The 18,104-nt window shown below is 38.7% G+C and overlaps 1 protein-coding gene across 2 annotated transcripts in view; it reads right to left on the bottom strand.

The window, feature by feature from the left end:
• The window catches only part of vib (phosphatidylinositol transfer protein vib), an 80,449-nt gene that overhangs the window by 22,235 nt on the left and 40,110 nt on the right, over nucleotides 1–18,104 (bottom strand). For both annotated transcript variants that reach the window (XM_065231206.1, XM_065231205.1), the window contains exon 3: nucleotides 5,515–5,626. In XM_065231206.1, the coding sequence (XP_065087278.1) occupies nucleotides 5,515–5,626 (112 nt within the window). The remainder of the gene's footprint in view (nucleotides 1–5,514; nucleotides 5,627–18,104) is intronic.

The following is an 18,104-nucleotide window of genomic DNA, read 5'->3' as shown; positions in this document are numbered from 1 at the left end:
ATCTGATAACATTTTTACGACTGAGCAATCCTGTTATACTAGATTTACAAAATGCGGCTGATTTCGAGTTGCCCATAATAGAACAGCTGGTTAACATGTAGTTCATATGGTTGTCGAAGAAAAAGCGACTGCCGAAAATATGTAGTCACACACACCTGAGTAGTTTGAAGCGATTTAAAAACGCTTTCTAACAGTTTTGTACAATTCTGTCGATTGGAATGAATAGAGAAGCAAGCAGCACATAAATGTTAACAAACAAACACGTCATATGTGTGCTCCTTGATGCGCCTGCCTCTTAGTTGAGACATAATTCGAATTTTATGTAATACCCATTGTGAAGGATTTCTTCAATGAACTTTGCTTTATTTTAGAGGTACAGAAAAAGGTTTAACGAAAATTACGTTTTTTTTTCTCGTTGAGTGATTCTTATATAAAAAATCCGCAGCATATTTTGGCGTCATCAGAATTCAATTAAAAGCGTTGAAATTTTGAGATAGGAAAATGACTCTAATGTTGGCCTATGGATCTAAGATTGGGCTCATCGCTAAAAATCTGCTATTTATCAATTTTATCTAGGGACGGTACTAAAGGATGTTTTTGGTCGCTATTAAAAATTTAGTCGATTGCTGAATTTATGTATGGGCCCAAATTAGGGGCATTAAGGCCGACATTACATCCATTTCCGCTATATAGTATAAAATAGAATTTTTATGTTTTCGTTAGATCCATTATTCTTATAACCGTGAGCTGCTATTTTAGTTATGCAATAGGTATGATTTCTAACCGGACACCCTTTCAAACATGAGCAGTTCTTTGGAGTTTTGATGTTCTAGTTATGTTTGGGCTTTTGTCCATCAAATGCAGCATGCCATCAAATTTAGAAAAATTAAAATTTAATGAATTTGAGAGATTCTTCCTTCATTTAAACATGTGTAGTTCATTGAGACTTAGAGTTTTTTAGTGGTTAAGAGTTCCACACTGTGCCAGCAGTAAAGACGTTGCACAGTACAGGCCAGGGTCAATTTCGATTTCGCTTATTAATTTGCAACCAATCAACATTCGGCCAAATGACCCGGAACCGTTTGAAGATAGTTTCAAAAGAATTACTAAGAGAATTATAAAAATGTTGAGGGAATTTCAAGGAGTTTCCAGGAGGGTTTTTCAACAATTTTTCGCAGATATTCGTTGAAAAATTACAGGAAATCTGTGAAAAATTACCGAACTGTTTACCGAACGTTCAGCTGTTGAGATTTCGGTGAAATTTCACAGATTTCGGTAAAATAATCTAAGTGTGCAGGTGTGGGAGCTGCCTCCTTGGCGTCGGTGGCATTTATTATTTATGCTCATTACGGAAAACAAGATTAGCATTAGCATTAGCATCGAACAAGTTGCAAAATATCGTAGGTATGACAAATTCAAAACTTCTAAGAGCAAGACTGATATCTATTGCTGAACTGATAGTAAGTAGGAAATGATTACTCTCTCCCTGATAAAGACATATCCCGCTCCAACAGTTACGGAAAATAAGATCGACGGAAAACCAATCAAAGAAAAAATGACTCTAGGACATTGCTAATTTTCTGCTAAGATCGCAGGCGAAATCTTTATATCCTATAGGGTTTAGATCTATCTTTGGGCCTCCTAAGCACAACCCACATGTTTCGTCTATTTTTCGAACGGAATTTTTAACAAAATGAAATGTTCTCACTGCAGATGCCTTCCAAATTTATTTAACTTTCCGTACGTATCGCAAGATTCGATAAAGAGTAACATATTGTTGAGATATTGTTAAAAATCTAACACTGCTTCTTGACCCTAAACATGGCTTACGGATTCTAAACTTGGCCTAACGTATTGAAGCGCCATAGAAACGCAATTGAATTCACTTCGGCCTATTGGATGAAGATAAAAATTGATTCGGTCAGAGCGCGTCTTTTGTTTTTGAAAATAATGTGTAGATTTTGAACAGAAGTATCGTACTAAACGCATTATTGACTTGTTACCGCCGAAATCATGGTTTTATTTGATGTTTTCTGCTCGATAGCATAGCAAAGCAAATGCGATTGCACAAATCGTGGGGGCCTTTATAATGGTCAACCAATACATCTTGCAGAAAATATCGTGTGTTGCCGTTAAAAAACACTTGAGACTAAAGGTTTTCCCAAACATTAAAATTTGCAGAACAATCATCGCATTATACGCCTGGCCACATTCTTACAATCTCAGAGGATAAGAAGAAAAATTAGTCCAACATCTACTTAAGAAGGATATTTGATGCTTTTGCTCGATATGACCAAAATGGGCGATTAAGCCGAAGTATATCTCTACCCTACACACCAAAAAATTCTGAATTTTACTGGCGATGTAAACATCCATGCATGCAAACATTCATACATGTAAACTTCCGTTTCACGTAAACTAGCAGCTTGCAAGAAATGTTGCAAACAAAAGAGACCAGTTGCATACAATATATGGAATATTGCACGACATGTCTCATAAATTTACACGATCTATAATCTAAACTTGTATGATATATGACGCTCCATTTATGTGCATCATAGTAACGTAAATTTACACTACTTTTTTTTAGCTGTGTACTATGCATATTTCAAGAATGGAGACGAAGAGGTTACCCGAGCAAAGCTGGAGATCAAATTGAAATCAAAATGTGCTGTTATGATGTAGTTTATTTTGAATACTTAAGTTGATCTCATTTTGGTTGACTTAACGGTTAACACATCAAAAATGAGAGCAAAATTTTACATTGTTGAATCAAACGGAAAACTGATCCTGCTTTCAATGAAATCAATTAGATTACTGATTTTGCATTCATAATATTTAACTGAATACGGGTCTGGTTTAAATTGTTAGCATCCATGCTTCTCACACTAAAAGATTTGAGTTAAAATCTCACCCGGACAAGTCACGAATGACCTAAAATGTGTTGAACAAAACGAATTGACAATAATTGTTAGTTCAACGACAGATGAATTTATATTAAACTTTCAACAAGACGTTAACAGCAGAATTTGAAGTTAAGTTGCTTTCATTTAAAAAGTCTTGGCTGCATAATGAAAGCACAATATGATATCAGACTTCTGTCGTAACAGTTGAAATCAAAATTAGTCTTCATTATGATAGGAACTGCAAACTTTAATATCAATTTGCTTGCATTTTGTTAACCGACTTTGCTCGGGTAACCATTGATGTGCAAAATTGATATCCGACGTTGTTTTGGAATCCAAGTAAAGTATTGGGTTCTTTACAATATGGGTATTTTATCGAAACGACGACGACTACGTGTAGAGATCAAAAATTGTTGACCGATGTCAATTTGGATTACAAGAAGACATTGATTTTCAGCTTCTACTGATCGAGCCCATTCCCAAAATACCCATATTGTATGTTTTCAAATGCATATTTGCTATACGTAGGCCATCATCTTGAAATTCAAAATGACGACAGACATTGATTATCAGCTTCTACTAGTTGAACCCATTTCAAAAATATCCATATTGCATGGTTTCAATGCATATTCAAAGTCCGGATCCAGGCTAGGGTAGTGAACCGACGACTAGTACTGCGCGACAAATTTCGTCAGGGTTCACTGAAATTAATATTTTATTCATGAATCCGACGTTAACGTGATAGATGAATGTTCTAACTTGAACTAACTTGATGATGAAATTCATCATCATGAATTGATGTGTCATGAATTGATGCATCGAAAGGTAGGGTTCAGGTGTGGGAGCTACCTTCCTGGCGTCGGTAGCATTGGTACTCAGTACGGAAAACAAGACCGACGGAAAAAAAACGTGGTGAACCAGACCGGTTGAGCGATTTACGAAACCGCGCGGTTCACCAAGATTACCAATTACTTCGTCACGTCGGTTCTTGAACAATTATCAGTTGAATAAATATCGGATTCGAATTATGATTTGTTTAAACATATTGAATACGCCATGATGAAGTTTTTTGGGAGATTCAAAATGGTCGAATTCCAGCTCAAATGTGAATGATATACCATAACAAACAATTATGTAAGCGGCACCGGTGGTGAGGTGGTAAGCATGATTACCTCTCTTCCCAGCAGGCCTGGGTTCAATCCCAGTCAGCGCCGCCGGGATGTTCTGAGGCATAACATCTCTGATCACGGGAAGTAAAGCCGATGGTCCCCGGTTCATTAGTTGATGGATCGATAGGTAGGGTACAGGTGTGGGAGCTACCTCGCTGGCGTCGGTAGCATTGGTGCTTAGCACGGAAAACAAGATCGACGGAAAACAAATCAAGGAAAAAAAACAATCAATTATGCAAAGTTTCATGCAAAGGTCCCACGATACTATCTCGAAAATAATGTTTTACTGACTCTGTGTGATGAAATTCAAAAACAAATGTTTATTATAAGTTTCCTCTGTGGTTGCAGTCAATGAAATCTTCATTAAAATACTGCCTCGAATATGGTATTTTGATTTCCACACTCACTGTTTTTTTTTTTATAGAATTGAAACGAGTTCCAAAAAGCGTCGAAGTGAGATCCAAGTTATATTGGAGAATACCAACCACATGATGGTTTCCCTAACACGGTGACCTATTTCAAGTAGCTAAATTGAAGGTTGCAAGCGTGGCACTTTAGATTTAGAAGCGGAATGTCGATCGTGAAAACAAACTTACCTAACACAGACATCAAAGCTCAAGTAATCAATCTAGCTTTTCGAAACTTGAATTTAACTTTCCTTTAAAAAAATACCAATCAAATGGCAAATGTTTCACTGTGTATAATGGATGTTAAAAATAAATAGTATGCTGGTATGCCGGTATGCAAACAAATTGAACATCCCAGCAATGTTGTCCCAAAGCGATTGCGTATTAACTATTGATAATGAAGTGGACCTTCTCTACCAGAGCCGTATCGTGACCGAGATTTGACGAATGCTGATGGCATTGTGTGACTAAAGCCTCGCGTGTGATCGAAGCTATTTCTGATTCCAGCTGCTTGTCCTGACGTCCTCATCTTCCTATACCTATAAACCGCAAAAGAAAAAGAGTCCCATGAACTGGTCAATTACCAGCTTGTTCAGCTCAACATTCTTACACTGGCGTTAGACGATACCGGCGTTGCAACCCACTTCGTTCTTTACTATTCGTATATAACCGTACCGTTGACAGAACTGAGACGAATGGTTAATGTCTCATTTAATTACCCCCCATCCACGATGAACAAGTATTCATACTTCGATAACCTTGGCAGCGACTACCCGTAACGGATTATGCTGTGGTTAACCGATCCATGGGCAGAAGTAACTTGGCCATAATCGCTTGACTCGAAACGCATTCAGCTCCTGTATGCGAACTCATGTGAATTCTATATTCGCGCCGCCCAATAAAATGCTCAGCGCGTGTAGTCAATTAGGTACACTATGCTGGATGTATTCTACTCAGTAACCGACTCCTTTAATCATTTGGCACTAGCTTAACGAAATATCCCGCACACAAGTAATAGAAAGCGTAACTCACCGAGAAGTGGGTAGTTGGTGAAAGGTTCATTTTTTAGCACTTCTATTCCTTCGCCGCCTCCGGTTTCATTTTTCGACACCTCCGCCACCGAATAGAGCTGTCCCACTTGATACTGTAAATAAATTCGGAGAAGAAAAATTAAAAATTAATAAGGATGAATTTCAGCTGGCATGCAAGATATCCGAAGACGACGACGACGACGACGACGATGATGATGATGATGATGACGACGATGGCTTCGATCAAATTTATTTCAACGACCGACCTCCTCCTGCCACTGTGGTCCAAGATGGCAAAAAGTGTAACTTTATTCCTAAAGCTTGCCCTTTTCATTTAAGCCATCAAGAGTCTTCAGTTAAGTCTTCCTATGATAAAAAACTAACTAAGATATAGAGGCATCATGTCTTCAGCAAAGTTGTAGAAAATGACAAAACAAACAATTTTGCCGAAGAAGGGAAAATACTATGTCCAGTATTTTTAAAATTCCGGAGCATTTTTTAGGCCATCTCCTTTAAATTTCGCTTCTCGAACATAACTTTTTAGGGATACATGTTTTCAACATACATACAATGTTCTAGCCATTATCAGAACCACAAAAACACACGTTTTTGTTAACTTCATGTGCTTATTGGGGAAATGGGGCAAATGGAAACACACAAACTACCTATCGGCTTGAATTTTAGGTCAAGAACGATAAAGTTGTCAAGGTTTAGCCTTATGTTTAAAAGGTTGAAGAACAATTAGTTTAAAGCAACTTTGCTGAAGACAGCAAATTTCTATCTTTTATGGTTAGAGTGGCCCATAAAAAATTGATTTTCTTTGAATATCTTTTCATACGTTCATTTTTCGTACAAACTTGATTCTAGACACTTTTAGAACTATATGACGCATATTTTTGCTGAATCAACCAGGTTGCTATCTTTTCTGATTAGAAAGTTTTTTTTTCCTCTGTTCGGGACCTAACACCACTGCGAAAAGGTATTCAATGAAAACTGTGTTTTTTAGGGGCCACCCAAACCTACTTGTTCAAAAAAATCATAACTCATGAACCATAAGAGATAGAAATTTGGTGTCTTGAGCAAAGTTGCTTCGAATTGATTGTTTTACAACTTTTTAGAACATTGCATTGCTCTATCTCAAATTAAAAAAATAGTTTGTATTTTCAATTGCGCTTTGGTCACAGAGCGTATAGGGCGTCGTATGTAGTATGAGAGAGTGATTGCAGTTAGATCAAAAGTGCCTGAGAAAAATGCAAGCATTTTCGCGGATTACCCGGAGCTGCGATAGTGAAGGTATGATCACAGACAAGCAGATATAACATGCTTAAGATGTTCATCGAAATCGCTTTTAACGGTTAATTTAAATGCTTCTTAGTTGATGGTACCGCGGTACTTGGTAATTGTTGATGGTACCGATGGTACTTGCGGCGCACATAATAAATTTCCTTGCGTTTGACGTTTACACACTACAGCCATCTGTTGTATGTATTACCCATCACGACAGCTATATATACCCATCAGTGTATACGACAGATAATGGTAGGGTTTAAATTGATAAATGTTCAATGTGTTGTGTCTGTTTGTCTGTGATATAACATTGAGGTAACGTTAGGATAAAATCAAAACATTGAGAAATATAACGCATCACTTTCAGGAATACTTCACTTCGTAACCGATGAACCATTCTGACGGCCATATGAGTACCCAAGTAACCATTTAGTCGCAATATAGCTTGTATTTATCTACTTTGCTTCAGTATGGTTAGTTGGGGAATCTGATGAAACAATCATTTCTTGAAACTAATCCCTTTCGTATTCCATTAATCCTCTTTTCGCACTTTGCATACCATGTCATACTAATCTCTACATTGATTCAATGACTCATTCCGAGTGCTCGGTGGACCAGCGACTTAAGACGCGAGCCTTATGCCATATGACCACGGCAATACAGTAACAGATGGTGGACATGAGATCGACCACACCAACCACCGAGGAAGAGTAAACATCGAACCAGGTACGGAATTTGTGCGGATTTATCTCCCTCGGGGAACAAGAAAAACCCGGATAAGACGGAATCATGTCTGAACCGACCAAGGACGATCTACGGAAGGAAATTGCCGGTGAAGTGCGGAATGAAATACGAAGCGTTAGAGTAAAAGTACAAGTTATTCCAAGAGAAGCCATCAATGGCGGCAGACCAGCGGAACATAGTTAGACCTAGCCAATTAATATTTATAAATTAAACATCAAAATTAAACTAAATACGCGCTAGGTTTGAAAAGAATATTTTCGAACCTGGAAGTGTGTATGTAATACTGATATCCAATTGATAGAGGTAACAAATACATGCGGGGCTTATTGTAAGTGAAAGTAACTTCGGAATGGACGTGACTCTCCAGACATTCTTAAATGGGTTGCTGGATCTGCAATAGAGCTATCACCTTCTAACTCCCGGACTAATGCTGTCTACAATCACCATAAATACGGCATTGATGATAGTCCTTCCATAATAACACTGCCGGCCAGTGGGGGTTAGAAGGAATATACACACACACACACACTCCTCCGAAATAATACAAGTGGTTCCGGGGGAAAAAGGCAAGGCGTCCAAGGAGGTTTTAGTGCGGTAAGAATCCCACACACCGTGTCACCGCGACTGTGCGCCCAGTCATCAAGCGGTGGCACGATGGCCTTTTGAAGGTTTCCTACCAGCAAAAAAAAACACACACGCACCAATTTTATGGACCACCCTAATATCACTAACATAGAAATATCGGCCAAAACCTATGACGAAACTTTCCCTAAGCCACCATTTACCTGAAAGTCTTCCTAAATACGGCTTTGGGACCATTGTGCATTGTATGCTGAAAACGTGTATCCATAAAAAATTATGATCAAAATGCTAAATTTAAGGGAATTGCCATAAAAAATGCTCCATAACTCTGAAAATACAGGACAAAGAATGTTTCCTTCTTCGCCAAAGTTGCTTGTTTTATCTTTTTTTTTTTTCAATTTTGCTGAAGTCATGATTCTTCTACATCATAAAAAAAGTTAGTTTTCGATTTTTATCATAATAATAAGGCATGACTATTATGTCTGCGTTCGAAATGTGGAGGATGTTTATACAAAAAAAAAAATCTTCTCAAGACACTTTATAACTAAAATTAAAAGGACAAGTTCTAGGAATAAAGTTCTACTTTGCCATTTTGGACCACGGTGCTTTCTCCACGTGTTCTGCGTGGTTTTCACGCCTTCGGTTCAATTTTCAACACACACGAGATAAAAGTGAAAGATCAGTACATGGTAAGAATAAAGTTTACACCAATTTCAATAAAAAATCTACTCATTAATGGGTAATTGATTTTACCGATTATTGAGTAACTGATTACCCATTACCTGAGTAGCTGGTTTTATTATTAAAAAAATTATATCAGAACATCTCATTTTTTTATTAGCTTGTTTGAAATAAGAGTTTAAATATCAAAAATGATAATTGAGAACCTATGGAATCATAACTAAATAATTACTGTTGAGACAAATTCGGATTCCCTTTGTAGCACGCAAGGTTAGGTTCGTATAGCGAGCTCAAAGCTGTAAGTTTATTCACGTAAAGTTAATTAATCGAGTGACAATAAAGAATTCAATGTACCTACATTTGGTTTCCTAATCCTTTAATTCAAGAAAGCACAGTCAGGATGACGGTATAAATTCAGCAATATACTATTTCGTACCTTATAAGCTACAAATTCTAATCTCTGCCTTTTTTGTGATTAACAAAGGATGGTTTTGGATAATAACTATAGGAAATGGTAATGACAGCTACCCATCAATGGTTGTCAAAAGGCTCACCAAGAAGTGATATTATTCCGATGCGCAGGGTTGGGTGAAGCCGGACGACAGTGGCGTAGTTCGCCCCCAACAATTACAAAATGATTTGAACTGCTAATAAGCTATTATAGAAAAAAAAAAAATAAAAAAAAAAGCATCAGCATGGATTCAAAGAGTCTCGAACCCAGGCGACTGCGTGACTGTCGCAAGTGTTGACCACTATCCCATATTAACGTTTTGAAAAAGGGAGGACAAAGGATCAACAGATTCTTCGATTTTCAAGGATCATACAGTTCAGCGATAAAAATAAATACTCTAGAGCAGACATTGACATGAACTTTACGCAGGGGTGTTTTTCTAATTGCTCAAGATTAACTCGTTTTGCTATAGATAAGATATTCTTGTCAGCGTACGAGATATGAGTATTTATGGTATGGTATGGTATCTCAACAAACACTGGAAGCAGAATAAGAGCTTAAAAATATGCTTTTCCAGCTAAAAAATGGCTTATTCAGCCTTTAATCAGCTAAAATTGTTTGTTGGGATGGTATTACTGGTGCAATTTATTAATTATATAGGGTAATTGAATGTAGTTTCATTCCACCCCTTTCACCAGTCTCTAAAGGGAATATCCATAAATGACAGTTTGAGGGTTTAGGAGAGGGGGTGTCCCAAAGTTGTGATGTTCCATGTGTAAGCTTTAGCAAAATATGCTACGATGGAGGGGGTTTGTCTTAATTGGTCGAAAATATGCTACATCATTTATGGACGGTCGTAAAACATGTTTTTCAAATGTTATTGATTCAATTTGGATAAATGTTCTGTTTATTTTCTTTAGCAATAACAATTAGAGACAGATTTCGGTTATAAGCTGATAAGATCCCAAAATTTTAAATAGCGTTTGTTTTGAGAACCACTTTTCATTTTGTCAAATTCTGAAGTTTTATTTCCTAGAAATCTGGCCACATGTATAACATTTTTGGATTAAAAATACATTGTTTTTACATTCTTCGGACCATTAATTTCAAACGCAGTTAGAATTTTTCATCATATCAATGAATGAATCATTTTAATCTATGCAGGATACAGCACATTACGCAGTTATTCAGGTTATGATGAGAAATAGTTATGCATTTAAAGTTCTCCATGATTGCTTAAATTTTTATAAAATTGACCATCCAAATCCCTGTTTTAATATTGTAACCATATTATTATTTTTATGTTTTGAGATTTTAAAATAAAGTAGCTTCTATCTACGCAAATGTTTTGAGTTTAATCCAAAATTATAAACAATAAGCTGCTCGGTATGTCATCAATAAACAACATGTTTTCCACATAAAAGAAAGTTCTGTAAACTTAATCAAACCAGAACAACTTGAGCGACAGTATACCAAGCACTTAACAAAGATCTAAGAAAAAAAAAATTGATTTTCGAGGACAAAATGCAAAACAAAATACATTGAGGGGGTTAGAAGGAAAAAGTTGAAAATGACAATCCACGTGACGTGAGAAAATTGAAGTTCTCGATACTTTGATCAACATTGTGTTGAACAGTTTCCTCGCCGACAGAACATTCCGAGTGAACGTGGAAGAGCATTTATCGAGTGGAATGCCATTGGAAAACGGAGTTCCCCAAGGGTCGGTGCTGTCGGTCACGTTGTTCCTCGTCGCGATTCTGCCAATCTTCAGAGCGGTGCCACATACTGTGATACGGAAAAATAAGGAGCGACCGCTCTTTCGCGATCTACAAGCCGCGGGGAAAGCTGTCGATAAGCGGGCGAAGAGCGTTGGGTTTAAAATATCAGCTACGAATTCGAACATATTCTACGGCAGTCCCAACGCCCGTCGAGAACCTAGAACCAATATCTGCATCGATCGTGCAGTTGTACCGAAGACGAATTGTTTGAAATTCATCGGTGTCACCCTTGACCGGTCACTGACTTTCAAGCAGCATTGTAAGAGTGTAAGAACTACATGCGACTCAAGGCTGCGAATTCTTAAAATGATTGGGGCTAAACTTTCACAAGAGCAACGCGAGTCTTTTCTGTGCATCGGATCAGCAATTGTTACGTCACGCGTTCTTTACGGCATCGGACTTGTCAGCAGAACGAAGGATTCGGTTGTGCAAACTCTCGCACCCATCTACAACCGGATGGTCCGATTCGCCTCGGGAGCGTACGCCACCAGCCCGATTCCAGCGATCATGGCTGAAGCGGGCACATTACCGTTCGATCTCCTGGTTTTTCAAGCTACAGCTCGAGTTGCCATCCGCTTGCTGGAGAAGGATCACAGAAATGTTGACCTACCAGTCTTCCAACGTGTATCCGATCGTCTGGCGGCGATTGATATAAATTGTCCGACCATCGCTGTACGGACCCGTTTCGTCAATCGAGTGTGGCATGCTCCCAAGCCACGCATTGTTTGGGACTTGAAACGACAGGTGAAACCGGGAGATACCCCAGATACAGTGCGTCCCATCATTCAGGAGTTCCTGACAAACCGGTTTCACCGTGCTACGGCTATCTATACCGACGGTTCTAGGTGTGGAGACAGAGTAGGAGCATGAGTATTCAGCGGCAGTGTGCAGAGAGCAAGTAGTGTTTTTTCGGCGGAGGCCTATGCGATCAAATCGGCTGTCAACGGGGCGAGTACAATAAATGACCTGATTATTCTGTCCGATTCGGCTAGCTGTCTTTTAGCAATAGAGAGTGGCAAATCGCAGCATCCCTGGATCCAAGTAATTGAATGTCTGCTTCGAAACCATCCGATTCACTTGTGTTGGGTGCCCGGCCACGCCGATATCCGTGGCAACAAAGAAGCGGACCGACTCGCCGGAGTAGCACGAAATAATCCGCCACTCAATATCGGTATTCCAGGAAAAGGTGCCATTAATGCAATGAACCAAGCCGTCTGTCAACAGTGGGAGTCACGATGGGCGCAACTTATAGAAGTCAAGCTGAACGAGATAAAACGTGACACGAAAAAATGGATCGAACAGAATAGTTCTGCTATCGTTTGCGCATCGGCCATACCAGGCTGACACACGAATTTCTATCAAATAAATCATCGCCACCGACATGCGAATGATGTGGAACGCTGCAGGAAATTTAAAGCAGTCAGAACGATGTCAGTGACATCGATCCAACTAGTCTTCACACGGCACTATGCAACGATGGTGACAATGAAAAGCGGTTACTGAAGTTCCTGCATGAAGCTAATATCTATCAAACATTGTAAAAACGAGAAAAATAGAGAAGCGGATTCAGATGACGTTAAGGACAACAGAAGAAAACAGAGGATGATGGAGAAGAAACATACAAAGTGGGAGCAAAAGAAGACATGAATGGAGAACAAGATGAAGAAAGCGGGGCAGAAGATCAAGCGAAGAACGAAGGAAATCAAGAAGACGAAGGAGAAGAGTTGCCGCTGCCTAAGGGCAAACATGGAAGCTGGTGAGGATGACAGAAGATGATGCGAAGAAAACAGAAGAAGATGGCTATGCAGAGGAAGAAGTAGGGCGCGCAGCAAAACGAAAAGGGGTGAAAGAATACGGAAAGGTGAATACAGGCGCAAACACGGATGAAGAAGATGGCGATAAAGGTGAAACCGGGTATCAAAAGAAGATTGAAGCGGATGGAAATCCAAGAAGCAGGGAATGAAAATATGATGGAGGGGAAACCGAAGCTGTCGGAGAGGAAAAAAATATGGAAGCGGATGGGAATACAAGAAGCAGGAAATATGAGATGACGAAGGGAATTAGCAGCAGGCGGAGAGGAAGAAACTTGAAGATAATATGAGGGTGAAGAAATTAATGAAGAAAACAAAAAGTACAAACAATTGAACCTGAAGTAATGAATATGTAGTGGAACGAAGCAAGGAAAAGAAGCGATGGAATCAGGACCAGAGCAGTAAAGAAGCTAAGTGTGAACTTAACAATTAACACTAACACCACATAATAAAACACACTATACACTAACTTTTTTTAAAGACACGAATGCATCAGCAGATGTAAAGTGAAGCGAATGCATCAGCAGATGTAAAGATGGTAATAAAAAAAAACAGCAGTAACAACAACAACATTTTATTTACGCTATTTACATTAGGGACTGTACATATATAGCGTAGATACGTTAAGAGGAGGGTGTGCTGATAAGTGTATATGCCTCATATTGAATTTTAATAGTTGAAATTCATGTTTATCACTTACACCCTTTTTCTTCTGACCCCCTTATATTGAGTTGATTTATTAAACAATTATCAATAACATAATCAGATATGATAACAAAATACGATATATATTATTTTGCTGTCATTTTGCCATTTACCTCTAATCGGGTAATGATGAGATCTCTTTTTACTGAAAGTGGGTAAAACAGTACCCATACATGGATATTTGAATCTTACCGTGTATACACGCTCCTTAGCATGGATATCCGCCCACAATTAACTGGCTGACAGTGTACACGCTCGTAACATTTTACTCATAAATTGAGTAGTTATGTACTGCTTTTCTAATACAAAAATTGCACCTTTTTCCATTAAACATTACCTAACTAACATTTAAAAAATAATATTGTATTCACCAACCAAGTAACATCCAATTGACGTGTACGTAGCAGAAAATATTCTACACACTACACATTAATCAAGAAGCTACAGGGTCGACTCGAAATCCGAAGAATAGTTACGACTGCTTTCACGCTGACAGAATTTATTAACGGCTTTTGTGGATCAAGGCGGAATCTAATGGAATACGATTGAAGAGTTATGTAGTCATAAATCTCTTCTTATCGGATTCTATGTTGGTATCTACTTTATTCTTCGTCCTACGTCCTGCTCTACGGAAGCCGTTGACTCACATCCCACAAGGTCGTAATGGGTGATGATTTATTATGAATTACCAAATGATGTGAAAATATCTCGTGACTTGCGTTACATGTAACCGTTTATCGGATTGCTCATGCTCGTGCGAACAACTAGTGACAAACAGTGAACTTTAAATGAATAAGTACAAAGTTTATGAAATCCAGCATGGTTTGCAGTTCCATTGGCAACTTAGCTGCAACAAAGAAATGTGATCAGCAATATCTAGACAGTGTGATATGAAAGCAGATATTTAGTTTTTCGATATGCTTACATTGGTACAGCTAGGAAAAGTTGGTTGTATAATATTTCCCAGATGTAATTCATCTGACCAAAATACACTCGAATTAATGGGAAATTGAATGACAGGTCACCATCCTGGAGGCAGGAGGAAACGATCTGGAAAATGTTATGCCATTATTGCGACACAACAAGCTCCCACTTCTCAAAAACCCATCCCTCATTTCCGTAGCCATATTATGTAACCGAAATACCCTATAATTGCTCAGCGATAAGCCGAAATTCGAAGCGATAATCAATCAGAGAACCTAATTATTGACAAGCTTCTACATCAATGTTGCTTCAAGCGATCCAGGTGCGTTGCTGTTTCAAAAGATACATTTTTTGCTCGATAAGATAACGCACGATTATGGTCCCGGCAGCGTTGGTGTTGGTGGCCATACTGATGTCACAGATACATACCGGCAAACACAGTCATCGCCGTTGATTATTATCTTTGCTGCTGGTGCTAGTCTAGAATATCAGACGCTTTGTCATCTGTGCGGTCGGTGGCAATCTCTGATGTGTACCAGAATAAGCTCATGTCAGCAATCAGCCTCGTATTAAGAGTTGCCCGCAATAAGGAATAGCTTTATCGATAACCCTAATTATGACATAATTGAAATTCATGCCCTCAGGGGGCATGTTGTGGCTGAATTTTATTAGATGTCGTTGCTTGAAGTTGTTCCAGTTGTTGTCGGCTGCGATTTGAATAATCGATAATTTCATTCACACTCGCTAGCAGAAATTTATCGATTCGAACAATGGTTTTTCGGTCCCAATTAGAACGACCCTAACCGCTTGCATGCTATCGGAGGACACACTGTGGGAATATTATATGAATACATAGGAAGTTCAATTCCAAGCGGGAACTGTACGCCGGCGAGGCATATTTCAATTAGCGAACGCGCGCGACTCGACAACACACTGATAGGTAAAAGCACTGACGTGACTATGGGGCTGTTCATAAACTACGTAGACCGTTTATGAGAGAATTAGTCCCTTCCTCCCCTGCGTCCATACAATGGAAATGTGTATGAACTGTAGACAACCGCCAAACCCCCCCTAAAGTGTGTACGTGGTTTATGAACAGCCCCTATATCACTAGGTCTATATAGAGACTGGTAGTTCAATTACGAACATCCATTTATCTTCAAATTTAGAAACTGCGAGCTGCTGAATTCTCATGAAATTAGATTAGGTGCGATAAGCTTTATGATAAATATTTGGCTTTATTTGCGGTTGAAGTCTTCGCTAGGTGCTCAGTGCGATGGTTCAAATTATCAATTTTGCTCCACACGATTTTTTAAATCAGGATCTAATCTACTTCTTCTTTGGATAGTACGTCCGAGCTGGAACTTTGCACCTTTAAAATTCTTTGAGCACTTTCACAGTTGTTAACCCTACCAGTTTTGTATTCGTTGAAGCACAAGTTCACTGGAGTAGATTCATATATCTTCAGGGCTAAAACCTGCAAGTAATTACTTGCAAAGAGTTACTTTTAAATACAAGTCCTCTGGAATTCACCCACCACCGCTCGTACACCACTTCTTGGGTTGGTCCAGAATTCCTATAGAATTGACATGTAAATTCACTGAAATTGTTCTAAAATTCCTTTGAAATTGGTCCAGATGCGAGTAAGACCTACAACTCATTTGTACTTGATCCATAAGACTTCTAACTTGTATACACTGTATCTCAAAATTGAGCGTACACCTGAATGGGCATTTTTTTTGAAAGACTGTGAGTAGATAGATTTTTGAAAGCTTTGGACTTTATTTTCATTTTCATTTTGCAGCGTTTGGTGGGGCAATGGGAGCGCAAGTCAATCCAAAGCCGAGGATAAAGGACGGGTAATGGCTGAATAGTCTATGAGGACCACTTGAACGCCATGGGAAAAGGAAGGGATTGAAGAGACCGGTTATTGGGGGGGTTTTGAGGAAATGACACATAGTGATGCTAAATGTAAAGAAACCGAAAATCCATCTCCCACTGATTCATCCTTTCACATAGGGGAATTTACGTATTCTCGTCAATCTAAGCAGCGTCTGCACTTCTACTAGCATTTTCTCAGCGTCACGCACATATATGATGTGTTTGTTTGTTTACATTCATCTGCTGCTTGCTTCTCTATCCATTCCAATCGACAGAATTTTTCAAAACGTTTTGAAAGCGTTTTTACAACGCTCCAAACTTCTCAGGTGAGTTTGACTATTGTCGGCAGTCTCTTTTTCTTCGGCAACCTTCCCATTAGAACTGCGTGTTAACCAGCTGTTCTATTATCGGCAACTCGAAATCAACCTCATTTTGTAGTGCGTATGCTTTATTTGAAGAAAAATGTAGCATTACTGGATTGCTCGATCGTTCAAATATAAACAGATTGAAGCTGAAAGGCTAAACAATCGTTTGGACACATTCAGGGAAGTGCGTTGATGGGAAAACATAGTGAAATTAACGTTTAAATTTTGGTTGCCGAAAACAGTCAATGGGTGCCGAAGCCAACATTTACCCTATATACCAAATTGATATCTTAAAGCAATAATCCAAATAAACAGACAATACATGAAAAGGCTAGTTGGCAGTTGCTTTAAAGGCTAGTTGCCTCCCTAAGCGGACCCTCCGCATCCTAACTCTTCTGTTAATCCACTGAATGCTACTAGGCTGTCTAAATTTTCTTATTTAAGTTCGTTTGATGATTATGATATCTCTAGTCTAATTTAATAAATAATTGAAATCTTTAATCTACCTACCATGCTTTATTAAGTACCTGCACTTGTGAATGTAATCTAAAATTTAACGTGTTTGAAGTTGTTTTTGACTTTGACCTATATTTATATATATTAGTTCGTCCCAGGTGACACCTTCAAGTGACTAAAATGCTTCACTTTGAAGTAAGTTTCCTAGCTGATTTTAAATTACATAGGGTATATGTTTCAACTACGCTCACACGTTTCCACTATGTCGCACCACAAAAATACGTATGGTTATGTCACAATAGAAGCACGCCACAGTGGAAATCCCGAGCCATAGTTCAAACACTTATCCCAAATCAAAATGAAGCTCATATAACATTAGTTGCAATACCATGTACAAAAATGGTGTTTAACATTGTTTCCTGAGTAATACTTCAATGAAAACAACAACGAAAGCTTGTCACGCAAGTAGAAGGAGCACTGTTGGGCACTTTCTAAAATATTTCAATAGTATAATTCCCTTGCAAAACCCCAATAAATCTATCTGCGTAAAAATTAATAAAATAAGAGTGATTTGCGGCAAAACCCACCAGTATCGCACCCAACGTCAGTGCCTATACGTAAGCGTACTACAACGCGGCTTTTAAATAAAGGAGTAACAAATGTGATACTATCACTTCAGGCTAGAACTTTGGTTCTCTTATGCAATGGTTCATCAGAGAGGGGAAGCTCAGTAATCCTCATCGCATGTTCATGACGCTATTCTGTCACGGCCTGAGCCAACGATGCCGGAACTAAACCAACCGTCTCCAACGCTCCACTATGAAGCATAAGATTAGGCCCGCCCACCAACGTCCAGGTTAAAAAACTAGCCAAAGGGAAGGTGAAAGCTTTGGACTTTATTGGCAGAGTATGTATGAAGTTTGAGT

This window comes from Ochlerotatus camptorhynchus, unplaced genomic scaffold (assembly GCF_037179485.1).
Source record: "Ochlerotatus camptorhynchus isolate MF236.1 unplaced genomic scaffold, CSIRO-AGI_Acam_v1.1 ptg000344l, whole genome shotgun sequence".
In the NCBI taxonomy this organism is placed as follows: domain Eukaryota; kingdom Metazoa; phylum Arthropoda; class Insecta; order Diptera; family Culicidae; genus Ochlerotatus; species Ochlerotatus camptorhynchus.
The sequence above is the reverse complement of the archived record's forward strand: the minus strand, read 5'-3'. Positions and strand labels throughout refer to the sequence as shown.